This window comes from Larimichthys crocea, chromosome XIX (genome assembly GCF_000972845.2).
Source record: "Larimichthys crocea isolate SSNF chromosome XIX, L_crocea_2.0, whole genome shotgun sequence".
Lineage (NCBI taxonomy): Eukaryota > Metazoa > Chordata > Actinopteri > Sciaenidae > Larimichthys > Larimichthys crocea.
Window position 1 is genome coordinate 297,014 of NC_040029.1, and position 15,819 is coordinate 312,832.

Sequence of the window (15,819 nt, forward strand, 5' to 3'; positions counted from 1 at the left end):
CAGGCATTCTGACACTGTTTGGCGAGTCAACACTTTAACCTCACAGTCGTTTTTTTGTTTTAAATCAAGGGCGCCGGAGTACAGAGCCAAAACAACAAGAGTCTGAGAATTCCTAAATACCCGTGGCTCCACATTGGAAGCTGTCACGGCGTGTCTCAACCCGAACGACTCTCACGCCGGCCGGCTTTGTTGCTGACTTCGAGCCGAGGCTGCAGACAAACGGAGGCTGGCAGCGAGTCAAAGCACAGAGAGGCGAACAAAAAAGACAGAGATGAAGGAAGAGAGAGAGAGAGAGAACGGTGTGGAAAAAAAGTCTAATTAAAACACTTTGCGTTTTCATGAATCCGGGCGATGTGGGATTTGAAACTTGTGGACTGGATCAATATGTTCTCACCGCCACAGGCTACTGTTTTGTATCTCACCTTCTGAAAGTTTATCTGAGTTAATTTGGCTGCTGGAGCCACAGATTCGGAGGCGGTAAACAACACCTCTGCAGCTCCCCCGAAGCATTCACATATTCCGGGAGACAAAGAAAACACTAATCCATTCGTTAAGCCGCGCTTCACTCTTCTTCTTCACGAGACCGCATCGCCCTTGAGCTTTCCTATCAGTATTTACATTTATACATCACACACTGATCTGCTGTGTGCCTTCATGACGCTGCAAACAGCGGAGCACTTACTGCAGAATTAACTCAATTGAAAACTAGTAGCAAACTTTTTTTTATTTGAAGGAATGTCCAGCGTATTTATTTCCCCGGATAAAAGATTTTATTAAAGCAGCTTTTTTTTTTTTTTTCCGGGGATGCCAGCAAAAAGCTCTCCAGCCTGAAAGAGCTAAATCCATAAACATCAAACTTTCATCCGATAAGGAGTCTTACTCTAAAGTGCTTAGCAGCAGTTTGACAGTTTGAGGCTGGATTGATACATTACACGCTTGTTTACTTGTAGCCTTTTTATTACATTTATTCCCACGAGTCTGAGTTATGCTGAGATACATTAAAATACAAAAGGGTGCATTAGAGGCTGAAGGAGCGCCTCAGAAGTTTCTATCAAGTGTAGATATGTTCAGTACGGTGGCCCAGAGGTGCAAAACAATTCAATTTCTGACATTTAAAATGTTGCATGTGTGTTTTTAACCAATGAGCTCATTTATTCTTTGCCACTGTCGCCACGTGCTTGCTCATGGTGGGAATTGTTGAGTCTCTGTGATTAATATTAATAAACTTTTGTCCGGGGGGGGGGGGATGAGTCAGATGTCATGAGATCTACACATTTTTTCAGATTTGCCATATTTTTCTTAGAAATCTTTAAACTTATATATTTTATATTCATGTTTTTTTGCTGTTTATAGCCCCTTTATAATCTTCCGACCACTCAAAGTGCTTTACAGTACGTTTCTCATTCACACACGTTCATACACTGATGGCCTTGGCTGCCATGCAAGGTGGCAACTGCTCATCAGTTTGAGGAGATAACCGTTCATACACGTTCACACACCGATGGCGCCTTCGGGAGTAATTTGGGGTTCAAGGACACTTCGACATGCAGACTGGAGGGGATCGAACCAGGGGAAACATTATTTATATTATTATTACATGGCAGCATTGACAATAAAGTAGGCTTGACTTGACCTGAGATAACTTTTGTTATGTTACTTTAAAGGTCCGGTGTGTGGGATTTAGTGGCACCTAGTGGCGAAGTTGCAACCAACTGAAACAAGCATGTAGGGAAAAACTTATTTTAAAACAAAAACTTTCTTTCAGGCGATCATACACTTGTGGAAACATGCTAAAGAATATTATATTCCAATAAATATTCCTAAATCTTACACACTGGACCTTTAACATATGTGAGACCTGATCTTCTGTAACTAAATCTCTCGTGTTCCTGGGATTTATTTTCCATATTGCAAGACAAATCGATCCGCTACAGGACCGGCTATTAGAAACTGAAGCCACTGCACAAAGTTAGAAAACTACAAATCCCACTGACATTCGGTAAAATACATCAACACTCTCTTCTAAAGTCTGATATCTCTGCTTCCACACTATTATCGTCTTGAGCCGTGGCATTTCACCCGTGGTGCTCTAGGGCTGATGGGAAATGGTGTTCATTAAAGAAAATTGAATAAACAACGACATTAGATTGTTTTTTTTTAGGTAATTATCATCCTTACCTGGATATACTACACAACGCATTGTGCTGTCTGCTCTCAGGCTTTTTAAAGTTTGTCTTCGTGCATCGAATGTAATCGAACACATTGGAGACCCTAAAGTACATTCTTGCACAGAATATTCTATTTTTTTTGCTTCTTTAAATAAAAAACAAGCTTCTGTTCATGAAGCAGAAGAATTTCAGGGTTGCCCGTTTGTGATGTTTATGAACTGTCGAAGGAAAAAGTGGAATTTATTTTAGCTTCATTATTTAAACAAGAAGCCGTCCTTCATGAAACAGCTCAGATCTCTGCGTCGAGACCAAGGCGAGCAGCTTAACCTTAAATTTAATAATCAGAGATGAAACGCAGCCAAACAAGTGTGTGTGTGTGCAGCCAAGGTGCCTTTCTAACAAATAACACAGTCAATAAAAACACTATGATGAGAGGAACATGCTGTTTATGCACTTAAAATGTGAAGTACGATCAATAAACATGCATTTCTTTAGTCATTTATTAGTATTCACAGCAAACATTCACGTGGTCACCTTTGGCTACGGTCGCTACAGCTGATTTATAATATAAAAAGAAGTAATGGGGTCATTTCTGCAAAGAGGGTCTTTGAGAAAATAGAGGGCAACGCCCGCTCTCATCCCGGGTACTGAATGATCACCTGCACTCAAACTGATGCAAGAGGTGAGAGCGGCTGTGAAAACCATCCTCCTGTAATAACCCACAGGTCAGAGTGATGGAGTGCCTGCGGGGGCTCGAGCCGGATGTGAAAACCATCGTCCTGGTCAAGAAAGGGAATTTTCCTCTTTATATAAACAGTGAAACTGGATGAATTGTTGATTTAAAGTTATGCATCACACTCAAATTAAACACATAAACATGTCAGCGTCGGTGCATCAGTAAGTTATCGAGTTCCCGGCGTTGCAATTAAGCTCGGGCTATAAACAACGGAGTAATTGTTCATGCAAAGAAACATGGAATAAAAAGAATAACCGGCGTCATCTTATTGTCAGTCAGAAAAGTTGTCTCGCAGTGCTGTCTGCTTCTGAACTTCACAAAGACCGACCGGCCTTGTCATAACAATGATAACAATGTTTGTCGGGGACGTCTTCCCCACAATACAGTACATGTGCGTCTGGCTCCTTTGTGTTTGTCAAAACACTGAAAATCTCATGATTTATTTCATCGATCTCGCTTAAAAAACACAATCCATCTCGAGAGAAACCAACACACCATTTTCCATTTTCCATCCTCTTGTTTGCATTCTTGTTAGGTTACGTTGATATATTCCTCATGTTGCAAACAGATCGAGCCGGTAGCATATTGTGAGGTTATTGCGGGTTAGGCAGGGTCAAGCATTCGTCTTAGAGTTGTTATGGGAACACAGAGCTGCTGTATCACCATTTTCATCATCACCGTGGTAGCTGAGGTCAGTGAGTATCGGGCTGCCTCACTCCCTCGACACAACAGATAGGTACAGACCTCGACAGAGTCAGATAATGTCAGAACGCTGAAGGTAAACATATTTGTTTGTGGACTAATGACCATTTAGGGACACGGAGAAGTTGTGGTATTATCCCGAGGATGTATAGACGAGTCGGAGAGGACAGCTTCTTCAGACTAAAGGCGGCACTGTGTCATGAATGTATTGATACATCCTCCATTCTCCTGTGCACTCTCTCTCTCCACTGACTGAACACTTTATAAAAGTTTCACTGCTTCTGCGTCCTGAACAATCGCTGCTTCTCAAGGCAGGACTGCACGGGAACGCTCGATGCAAGTCCTTCTGCAGCCTTAGTTACAACGCTCATTAATAGTCCAATGGTTATTACTTAATTGGCATTTATGGCACTAGAACTACAACATTTAAGTTGCTTATTTATGGCCAATGGGCAATGGTTGCTGCTACCTGCTATTGTTCTAGAGGGAACAATAGTGAGCCTGGCTTGTAACAGCAAAGTCGGAGCCAACGTATTACCCAGCATGCAGAGTGAATGGAAGTTTGTTGAAGCCCAAATTGGGTCCAACTTTCTCTAAGACGAGTGTTTCTAATAAGTAGTAGTAGCAGCTTAATATTCTTAAGACAAGGATGGGTGTTTTATATCTCTTGCTTATCTCCAAGTGTTTTCCCAACTCATTTGTTCCGGTGCGAGTTGAGTTTTCACAAACTCTCCAAAGTCTTGAAACACAGCGGTCATTAATTCTTATTTCCCTGCTCTATTAACCCTTTTATCGACTTCTTCTGATTACTTGTTGATATATAGGCCCATTAGCGGTTTCATTCAATTGCGGGAGATCCGACTGCTTGCGTGGCACCTGAAGCCATTCATACACATCTCGTTTTGACAAAGTCATTAGACCTGAGCAGTGATTGACCGCGCCGCGATCCGATCTTAGAGACGAAGTGACTCGATTAATGATGACCTGACGGGCGTTCATTAACTGGCGAGGTAGCGGGCGCTAATCTGTGAGGGGGGGGTAAACATAATCATTTGCGGACACGAGTGAGGCTCCCTTTGGAGCGTTGAAGGGAAAGTTTGTCTAAGGAAGGCCTGCAGAGAATTAAAGCTAATCATTGAAATCCTGCCTGTTCTCAAGGAGCTTTTTGTCCATTTCCAGGAAGCAGATGAGTCCCTTACTCGAGTGCACTCAAGAGCCAGCGGAGAGGAAATGGAAAAACCATCAGAAATTACTCTTAACTTCGAAATATATGAAGTCCTTAACAATCAACCTCAGAAGACTTCAAAGACATTTGGTCCACTTTCCTGTAATTGCATCTGTCTTGGCTTACAACTTATTTCGGGAGCTTCTACCTTGATCTTTGTAGCCGAAATTTAAGTTTAAACAGCAAAGCAAGACTCATTTAATGCGTTTCACAGCTAAAAGCCTCACCGCGGTACGGCGTGACCCTCTTTTTAATTGTTAAAAGGGATCAAATGATTAACATAACGAATGAGGCAAACGAAACAAAGTGAAACCTTGAGTATTTTCTGGCATGTGGCTCTCATAATTGTGAATATTAGAAAGAAACACCTGTTATATTTCATCGCGGTGCAAACTTTCCTTGGGTTCGGAGCCGAGGGACGAGCCTGCAGCAGCAGAGAGGAGGTATTAACAGTTGTTTGTATTCATTTATTTAGTGTTATTCTTATTATTTCTCCTTGCATCGCTTTGTACTTAGAGCAGCGGGGTAATATAAAAATATATATATATATATTTAGACAGCGCGCTGTTGATTCTTAACAATGCCCTGACAAGAAGGTAGACGCTCAACAAGGCGTCACCAGTTGGAGGCAGTCTGCATAATAAGGACTCTTTTTCTGCATCAGTTAAACCTCAAAGGACAAAAACGGGACCTGAATTCATTTTTACAGACACGTGCATTCTTAGATAAGACGGTGTGGGGGGTCTTTTTCACCAAGTTGCATCGTCCTGAGAAGGCGAGACATCTGAGTAAAGAGAAATCTCTTTCAGGTTGTTTCAGCAGAGATCACAAGCACTTGGCAAAAAGGCCGAAAATAAAAGCAATTACTGTTGAAATGTGTCTTTTGGGATCGGGAAAATGAACTCTCATTTGAAGAGAGCACAATGTCTTCAACTCAAACAGCGTCTTACAAAACGGTTGTGAAATTATTTTGCTCTCGTTGCGTTTCAGCAGTACAGTCTGTAGATCGATAGCCAACGGACAATCAACTAGTATTAAAAAGAAGTTTTAACAGCAACAGAGAAAATCAATCTGCTCTTATTTCTCCAACAAACTGTCGAGATATATTTGAACAAACTCAAAGTTTAAGAAAAACATTATTTCAGTTTTCATACTAAAGGTCTAAATCAGTTACTCTGAGACAGAAAGCGACAGAAATATTGTTTTATTGTCTATATTCGTGCAATCTCTGAACTCATTGATGAGGATTTAGCCTCTCGGAGCAACGACAAACATTTCTAGACTTCTTCTCGGGTCTATCTAGATATCCTCTGCAGGCAGATTATGTGAGAATGATGATAAATGTTCATTTATCTGCATATGAATGTTTAAAAACAGCTAATTTGTCGACAGAACATTCCTATCCTTCAAATGCAGATATCTGTTTATAGAGATTAATATTAATGCCGCTCCGTATGGTCACCAGTATACAATGTTAAAGCCTCGAACGAGCTTGGAGCCGATCAAAGCTCGCGATTGTCTAAAAAGAAATAAAGTGCCAAACGCCGATGGCTGTTGTAGGACTGTTACTGTTCCATCTCAGCGGGAAGTCTGCTGCCTGCTCGTCTTGCTTATGATGAAATATTTACATAGTTGACACTGTCGGGCGTTTTAAATATGCTTCCCCACAAACACAATCCTTTCATCTCGACAGGATTATCTTTGTTAAACGAATAAACGAGTGAGCAAACATGTAAACAGCGTCACTGATGTTGTATCATCATTGTTAAGGACTTTAGCCTTTACTCGGGTAAGTGCGACGATAAGTGTGTTGACGATAGCGTACTTTACATAACACAAATCCCTCCGGTTCGGCTTGTTTGCAGCCGTCGAGTTGCTTGACTGTTCATCATCTTCAGTCCGTGTTTTCAGATTTAATCCGAGGATATGTTCAGTTACCCCCAACGACAGATGCCCTTTTTTTGTTTCTGGGTTGCCAGCTCATGTGGAAAAACCGCTTCGAAAGACAGTTTGCTGGACTGAGTAAACCTAATTTATCTGATGATTCCTCGTATTAGATGCTTCATCTTAAAGCACCTGAGGTTGCAGGTAATTTATTCAGCTGTAGCTACTGGAAAATCCGTGAAATGCATCAAAGTAATAAAGGTTTTTACCTCTGGTTTGTAGGTGAGTAGCTTCTTTGTACGGTAAATGACAACAGAGCTGATTGTCATGCATCTTATTCATTACGCTGTTTTAAAAATAATGACTTTCATTCTGAAAATTTACGAGCAAACTGATTAATGTAATGGACAGCTATAAAAACACTCATTTCGCATTTTGATTTGCCGGCATCACTTCCAGGAAAAGTTTCACTCGTGCTCACAGGAGAGAGAGAGAGAGAGGCCAGATTATTTCTTCCAAGTGCTTTGATGAGATTATTGCATCGGTCCTCAAACAAAATCTATGACGCCTGTTTCAATCAAGGCTTTTTATGGGGCATGACTCGGAGGAGAGGAGGGAGAGCCAAGAAAAATACAGCAGCCACAACAAAGTTAAATACGAGCGAGCCCACGCTGCAGGTAGGCCGCCTCATTTTCACTTTTCCTCTAGTTAAGGACGTTATTTCTGTCAGTGGCCACACTGTAAAAACAAGTTTTATGAGCACACTGTTCTTTGACCTGATCTTAACTTTCAACTGTAAGGTGAATCTGCAAAGTTACCAGTAGAAGCACAATGTTAGCTCAGCATCAGGGGAGAGAGAAGAGGAGGTTTTTCAGGCCTGGGGCGCAGGCGAATGCTGACGTGTCGTGCCAGAACAGGAGCTGGGTAAGAGAGAATGCAACCGGGCTCAGCAGCCTCTACGGAGGAAGCTAAGAAGGTCATATAGATCACAGTGGGATTACACTCTGAAACTTTAGGGCGCTAAATCGCATAAAATACCGATTTCTACGCAACGTTGCTTTAAGGCGATTGGTGGTTGCCATGGATGCATTTACTCGTTTGATGTACTTGTACTTTACTTTTTTTAGTTAATGCCACTTTATATTTTTACTGCAACACATTTGCAAAGTGGGATTTTATATACAAAACGTGAAACTGATCAAAAATAATGGAATAAACGACCTTTCACCCTTATTTTTGCCCAATAAGGGTAAAAAAACATTTCTACTACACTTCTACTCACCGTGCACTTTCTTTTAACGATAACCCAGACACAGGAGGTTCCTCGATAATACTACTATTAATAATAATAATAAGCTTCATGGTCACGGCCGTCAGTTTCAATTATTTCCACTTAGTCTTTTACAAATCGTGTGTTTTACATCAGCGTTACCATGGCAACGAAACCACATTTTCACCACTTTTATAAGCCCATATATGTTTAATTGCCTTTATCAGCGCGCCGTACATACTGTCCTACTTTCTGCTCCTTGGTTTTCCATCGGAGTGGCACTGAGGCCTTTCTCTAAAAAGGTAAAGTCGGCTCCCGTCAGGCCGCGGTGACGTCATGGTAACAAATGAAACCACGGGACAAAAAAAAGGTTCGCGAGGCAAATAAATCCTGCGTTATAGACGCGGTGTTGTAATTGGGGGGGACGGCGCTGCGATTTAGGAAGTGAAAAGAAAAAGTTTGATTAGAAAAAAGGCTCAAAGGAAGAAGAGTAAATTGAAAAGGAACCAGGGGCAGCGTTGCAATCAATGGCATTTTCCTTAAAGGATTGTCTGCGAGCGGGAGGGGCGGGAGGTTACGCAGGCTGGTACAAAGTTTGAAAAAAAAAGACAGAAAAAAGGAAGGAAGTGGGAAATTCAATAGCCTGCGAATGCATAATACATAGAGGGAGAATTGAAGAGAAATTGGTTGGTGAGAGATAGAAAACACACAGATAGTGTGAGCATATTTTGTGTCGGGGAGGGAAGAAGGAGGAGGAGATGCTTCTTTCATCCGGCGTACACTCGAGTGTGTTTATACGAGAGGAAAAAGAAAGAAGCGGTGAATTGAGGAGACAGTACACGATCAGGATTGTCAGATATTTCACATTTAATATCGTTGATTGAGCCGAGCGCTGACCTGAGTTTCTGTATAAATAAATGAAACGTTGCTTCAGCTGGGAAACATTAAGATTGATGCTTCTGCTAAGTGGCAACGCGGTAAACATAAACTGACGTTATTAAAGTGGAGAATTACGTGATTCGTTGGGAGTTTGAGCGACCGATTCCAGCTCTTCTTCCAACACATTAAGAGAAAAGCATTTTCTCTCTCGGGCTCTTTCCCACGATGCACCGCCGTTCTCTAACAAGAGAGGACAGCCAATCGAAGTGACCCGCCTTTTAAGCTTGCCGTTTTTCCCCCGGTCTTGTTTTCTGTTTGAAAAGCAGCGCACACACTCACAGGCCATTTAGCCAGCGCAGTAATGACAGAGGCAAACACTTGCTCGATCCAGAGCTGCACAAATGGATGTGGTAACAGGGCTGAGAGAGGCGAGCGAAACAACACCGAGACAGCCTTATGTTGTGTGCGAACGCGAGGTGACACATGTATCTGTGTGGTGTGTGCAATCGCGTGGGTGCAAAGTGTAACGGCAAAGCCTTTGTTTGCATGCACACGTATGTGCATTTGCATGTTGGCACAAATGGCCCGGAGGACTTGGAAATAAGACGCTTCCTGCACATGCAGGCGTTCATTTATTTGATTTTTTTTCTGGGACATTAAGCCCGAGACTCAACAAAAGAAAGAGCACCCGCACGCACGCACATATATTTCACGAGGCGGAACCCATAACCTCGACATAAGGACGAGTGAAGAGCTGAAAAAGATATCCATGTTTGTGTTCCGGCTTATGTTGGTCTTTTCAAATGAGAAACGAGCTCGACTAGCCATGCAGAAGCGTTCTGTCTGCCGCTTCCTCGTGCAGAATTGCAAAGCGGCACCGCGGGAGAAGCCCGAGATGAATAAAGAAAGAAGAAAAGAAAAAGAGGAGGATTGTGTTTGTGTTGTTGCGTTTTCTCGGAGGCGAACCCTGGTGTGATTTCACCATTTGTTGCTGTTTATTTGAACAGGTGTGAATGAATCCCCGGTGTGGGCGTCAACACTGAGAACCGAGGAGTCTTGGTCCGTTTCCAAGTCTGGTGGTGAAAATGCAAAACGGGCCGACTGCAAATAAAGATTCTTTCTCAAATAAATGATGGATTAATAGAAAAAAAAAGGGTTGGATCTACCTTTGAGAGACATAAAGAAAAACTTTTGACCTAAATCTCAATCTCATGGTTTCATTATCTGGAGTTCCTCGAACGTCCACTTGAGGCTGGCTCCAGAAGTGAGTCAGTCTCCATAAGTCCCCATGTTTCACAGCAGAAATAAACATGTTTACAGCCTGGTACAAAAAACAGTTTTGGTCTCTGTAGCTAATTTCCCCGTTCATGACAACTGTACTGAGGGTGAATTTATATACAACTCACCTGTTCACATTATATTAAGGCTTAAAGTTATGCAGGATTAAGAGCGTGGACGCTTTGATTGACAGGTAAGGTGGCTTGTTTGAGCAACCCGGTGTCATTCGCCCGCTTCAGGTCCATCAGTCGTATATTTTCAGCTCTTCGGAAACCTCTATGTCTATTCTTTAGCCTTAGCTGACATAAACTATGATGAAAAATGTTGTATAGTGTGGCATAGTGATGCACGGGTTACAGTGTTTAAATACCTGCAAGCACCCACCCTGTTACGAGAGCCAATCTGCACCTATATTGGTTAATCAACCTGAACCCAACTCACCCTCATTCTCATTCACTGTCTTCGTCGCTCAACCAGTGTGTGCTTTCTCTCTCTCAATGCATTGGACACAAACCAAAGGAAACTCCTCGGTGTCTCAGCAAAGACTGCAAGCCGGATACAGCTCTATACATGAAATAAACCAACCGAGGACATCTGGATAGCGTTTCTTTCTAAAGTTTGTGAAAAATAACCCAGATGAAAAAGTTTCAGCTGCATTATGGGAAATGAAGGACGCCTTGTTCAGGAGGAACAAGATATATCTGCGTTACCTTGAAGTCCTCAGCTCATTATGTTCACTTTTTCTTATCCCATCCCTGCAGACCAATTGTGGAAGACGCCAATCTGAGCTTTTTCAGTGCGGCTACAGGCTTTTCCATACAAGACAAGAAAACAACTTCTGAGAAGCAACCGCTTCCCTCTGGCCTCACAAATTTAAACGCCATTCATTCAGTCAACACACACAAATGTATTGCAAGGGAAGAACAGCCACCAGTTTCTCCAGTGACAGCAGCCTCATTTGTCCGGATACCAATGCAGCGCTGAGGCCCGCTGTGCTCTGAGGTTTGCTTTATCTCGACTGGAACATCTTGCTCTCTTGCTTTTGTTATCGCCAATGCTATCGCTCCTTCCAGCGGCACGAACAACACAACACGGCTCAAAATGGAGTTCAAAATGTTCCCCGGGGACTCTTTAAGTGGATTAAAAAGACAAATTACAGCACAAGGTTTTCTTTTTTATCGTCCTTTTACCTGTAATGTCGGGTTTCTGTGGCATGAAGAACTGATAGAAGGTCGGCTCCGACAGGCCTTTGACGTTACGAGCCGTGATTTCCACTTCGTATCTCGTGTTCCACTGCAGCGGCTGCAGCATCGCGAAGTCGTTCGCCCCTGGAACCAGCTTGGTCATCCACTGTTCCTCTTTATCCTGAGAGGAGAGAGAGATGGAGGGAGGGAGGTGTGAAAGAAAAGCCCCAAAATAACTTTGATTTCATTTTTGTTGAGAGCTGAAGAAGTTGTTTTGTGCGGTAAACAACAGCCTACTCTTTGAGCTCTTAATCTAGGTTTCAGAAGGTCGCTGCAATCAGAAAGAGTTGCGGCTGTAAAACGCCCACACAGATGCACTCGAATAGGTAAAAAACGATAATCCTTTGGTTTCCATAAAGTTCACGCGAGTTGTCGGAGACCTTTCTGATCCACTGTGGCTTCCCTGCACGGTTCTTACTTCCTCTATGGCTGGACGCCAAACTAAATATTGGAAAGCTTGGCAAGCTGTACATCGAGACCATGCACCATTATCAGACCTTTTCTTCTCATTGTCAGAGGACAGAATGGTCTTTTATAAAGTCATATACGGCGTTTGTCTGGACCGGCATGATGAGTCTGCAGCTTCCCGATGCCAGACAAGGCTGCAAAGTTACTGGGCTGTGAAGAATCTGCACCGGCCTTCAAAAGCCTCTCGGAGACTTCCTGACCCTCTTTTCCACGCCGTGTTTTTCATCTGCATCGCTGTCACTTTCTCAATAAGTCAGAGAAATGCCTGCTCGGACACATTAGCATTAAGGAGATGGGAGATTTGGACCAGCTCAGATCCATCTATCCGGGCTTCGTCTCTCGTTGCTCATCTTTGTCTTGTGAGTTTAAGCTTCTATTTCACACACAATAAATGTCAGCAACTTTAAAAAGGGTGATTGATTTCTGAGAGCTCGTTTAAAAAGACAAAACATAAGTGACACAAAGTTGGAAAAATGGAGATTCTCGAGCAGAACATCGTTCACTTTGCCACCGACGCACCGGCTCGACTCTAATCGACAGGAACCTATTAAGCCGATGCGTCACGCGCACTCCGCTAAGGCCTCCCCGGTGTCACGTCCTGTGTCACTATTGTGTCGAACACAAAGGAAAATCTATGATTTCGAGCCGCTCTTTGGAGCCTTTTGTGTGACAAAGTAACATAGTTCAAAATTAAAGAAAACACCTCTTCGATATCGAGCGGCCGCTCTTTTGTTGATTTAAGTGGCAGCCCTGCCTCATTCAGTCCATTAGCTCCATGGTGACAGTTTCCATCAGAGATGTGTTAACCATTCTCAAGCTGCAGCTTGTTTCATGATGTATTATTGCTATTTTACAGCGCTACTAATGACCAAAATGAAATAAAACAAAGAAATGTAGAGCAGATCTTCAAAGCAAACGCAGGACGAATCAATTTTAATGCACATTTATGACGAAAAAACTAGATCAACACAATAAATAAAGACAACATGCAAGAAATAAAAGCTGCATCTACGGAAATTGATCAAACTCACTGAGCTGATCCAGAAATGTTGTTAAAAAAATGGTTAAACATGCAAAATCTCGTCGAGTATTTCCTGTTTGGTTTGAAAAACAATAAAGACAATTATGAAATCTGATTATTTATTGGTTCTTCCTGTTTTTCGATCCCATTAAGAGCCAGAAACTAATGTGTAAGTGCTTCCTTCGATGCTTTCAGGCTCCCCTACTATCTGCAGCACTCAGCCTCTTTAGTCCTTTGGTTCGTACTGAGACGTAAATCTTTAAAAAGCTGGGCTCTGTTACACGAACAAGAGAAAACTGTGGTTTCCTTCGTTGGGAACTATTTTCAGCTGCGGATGAATACACATTTTGTACTCGTGAGTGTCTACAGCAGCAGGACGGCGTAAAATATGTGAGATTGAAACAAACTACAGTGCCCACGTTCAAGACAATGTAACATTGTGTTTTTCTTATGATGTTCCAGTGGATAGAAGTGATCCTCCTAATATGTACCAACAATATAAGATTTCTGGAGGCCAGCAGTCTGTTATATTCCAATCAAAAGCTTGGTCCCGGGTTCAGGATATTAACCCTTCATAAAGAAGACTGTGAGATAAACCAGTAAAGTTTGGACGTCGGGCATTTTGTGCCTCGAGCGCTGCACAGAATATTTCTGAAGCATGTGCGAGCGGACTCGGCTTTAGCTCTAAACTGTAAATAGATGAAAAAAAGAGGAAGCGGGTAAATCATATTGCGTTCGTAGGTCCTGGAAGGAACACTCGTCTCCATAAATATCCCTCCACCAATCAATAGTCTAGTTCTATCAAACCCAAAGAAGCAGCCACACATCTTGACGTGTATTTAACAGTCTGAGTAGTAGTTCAGCTGAAACACTCACAGTTTTGTACTTGACTATATACTCCACGATGGGCATCCCTCCGTCGTCCTGCTTGACCAGCCCAAGCCGGTAGGCCTTGCCCATTCCTCGCTGTCCGTGGACCGCCGGCGGACTCGGCTCTCCTGAGAAGGACGCGAGGGGAGGAGGTTTCAGCAGAGATGCAAAACAATGTGTGTGTGTGTGTGTGAGCAGGTGGCAATGTGAGATATGGGATAAGGATGCGGTACAAGGAGAGAGACGGCTTTAAGCTGAATTAAATTCATATTACAAGGCAACTCCCACCGCCTGGCTATAACTAATGTTGACTGGAGCTTCTTATTATTCACTGTATTTTGCTAATTGGGTCTTCTTTCCAACATTCATTCTCAGGAGCTGCACTGCTGTATAATGTAACAGTGCAAATACTTTTTCTTTCCATGGCCTTACCTCGATTTACTGCAGTCCTGTTGTGCCAGATTTCCAGAATATATATAAAAAATGCTTATCATAAAACGCCCTGCAGTATATAATTTTTAATGCAGCAGCTTTACATCAGGGCACAAATTTGACAGGATCTATTCCGAGCTGTAATAATCTGGATTCATAATCGCTGAAATATGAGGCGGGTTGTAACCACGTCGCAGTTTCAGATAGTTTAAGACGGCAAATAGGTCTCATTTCACTTTGAACAGCAGCAGAATGCATCTTCAGTTTATTTTATGAAATCAGGACACAAATATCTTTCACAAATAAATGTTTTATCTGCGTTTGGTTTCATAAAAGATGTTTTTATACTCTGAAAGGCCAGGATGTGCTGTCTAATCGCTATAAAGCCACAGAACCAATGAATCAACGTGATTATGACTGGATATGTATGTAAACACCTGAAAGGAGCTCTCATTGTGCAGAATGTAACAGAGTTGTCGGCTTACGGATGGGTAAAGTCTGGAAGGTCTCCGTGTGGCTGAACTCTCCCTGACCCTTCCCGTTGACAGCTGCCACTCGAACCTCGTACGTCGTGTTGGGCTCCAGTCCTGTCAGCACCACTGTTGCTGTGGAGAGACCAGAGTTCATCGTGACTGTGAGTCATTAAAACAATGAGGTTTAGGGTCGGGCACACAAAGGCGACATACCGAGAAGGAAAATCAACCCTGCAAACATTTGCCTGCCTCGTCCAACACCGTTGGGATGAACTGGGATCACGTGAGCCTTTAAAACCCAACAGTCGTGGCCAAATCCTACCAAAGCTCATGCGGCTGAATGGGAGCAAATCCTCCAAAGTCTTCCCAGAAGGGTGGAAAGTGTTGTAGCAGAAGACTAAAGGTGTGACTGTGTTCAGTAAAGGAGGCACCTTTGTTGACAGTTTCCCCTCAAAGTATTGCAATAATTGGACCTGGACAATCATCAAATCGAACACTGAATGGAGAAAACTGTTGGGGAGAGAGTTTCAGATCCTCCAAAATACTTCAGTTGACGCGTACAGGCACCTTGATTCTCAAAGTTTCGCATGGAGAGGTTCGACAATCTGCTAAATCTACAATTTAACCAAACCTATTAGACTTTTTCTGGGGTACTTATCCGGGATAAAGTCTGGAGTTGAGAGTAAATACGGTACAGAAAAGGAAATATGTTTACCCTCAGTGGTCTGACATTGTTATCTGACATCTGTAGAGTTACGTACCTATGTGTTGTGTCGAGTGGGCCCAATCATTTGACCCAAGGTTACAACAATCAAAGATTCAACACTATAAAAAGTCGGGGACATGAAGGCGACATACCGAGAAGGAAAATCAACCCTGCAAACGTCTTAGCAGAAACGTTTGCCTGCCTCGTCCAACACCGTTGGGATGAACTGGGATCACGTGAGCCTTTAAAACCCAACAGTCGTGGCCAAATCCTACCAAAGCTCGTGCGGCTGAATGGGAGCAAATCCTCCAAAGTCTTCCCAGAAGGGTGGAAAGTGTTGTAGCAGAAGACTAAAGGTGTCAGTGCGCTTCAAACTGACTGTGTTCAGAAAAGGAGGCACCTTTGTTGACAGTTTCCCCTCAAAGTATTGCAATAATTGGACCTGGACAATCATCAAATCGAA

General features: G+C 42.8%; 1 protein-coding gene across 4 annotated transcripts in view; it reads right to left on the reverse strand.

Annotated features, from left to right (window-relative positions):
• Positions 1-15,819, reverse strand: part of ncam2 (neural cell adhesion molecule 2) — a 277,334-nt gene that overhangs the window by 19,613 nt on the left and 241,902 nt on the right. For all 4 annotated transcript variants that reach the window (XM_027291621.1, XM_027291620.1, XM_027291622.1 and 1 more), the window contains exons 13-15: positions 14,663-14,782; positions 13,752-13,873; positions 11,333-11,507 (exon numbers count right to left, since the gene is read on the reverse strand). In XM_027291621.1, coding sequence (XP_027147422.1) covers positions 11,333-11,507; positions 13,752-13,873; positions 14,663-14,782 — 417 coding nt within the window. The remainder of the gene's footprint in view (positions 1-11,332; positions 11,508-13,751; positions 13,874-14,662; positions 14,783-15,819) is intronic.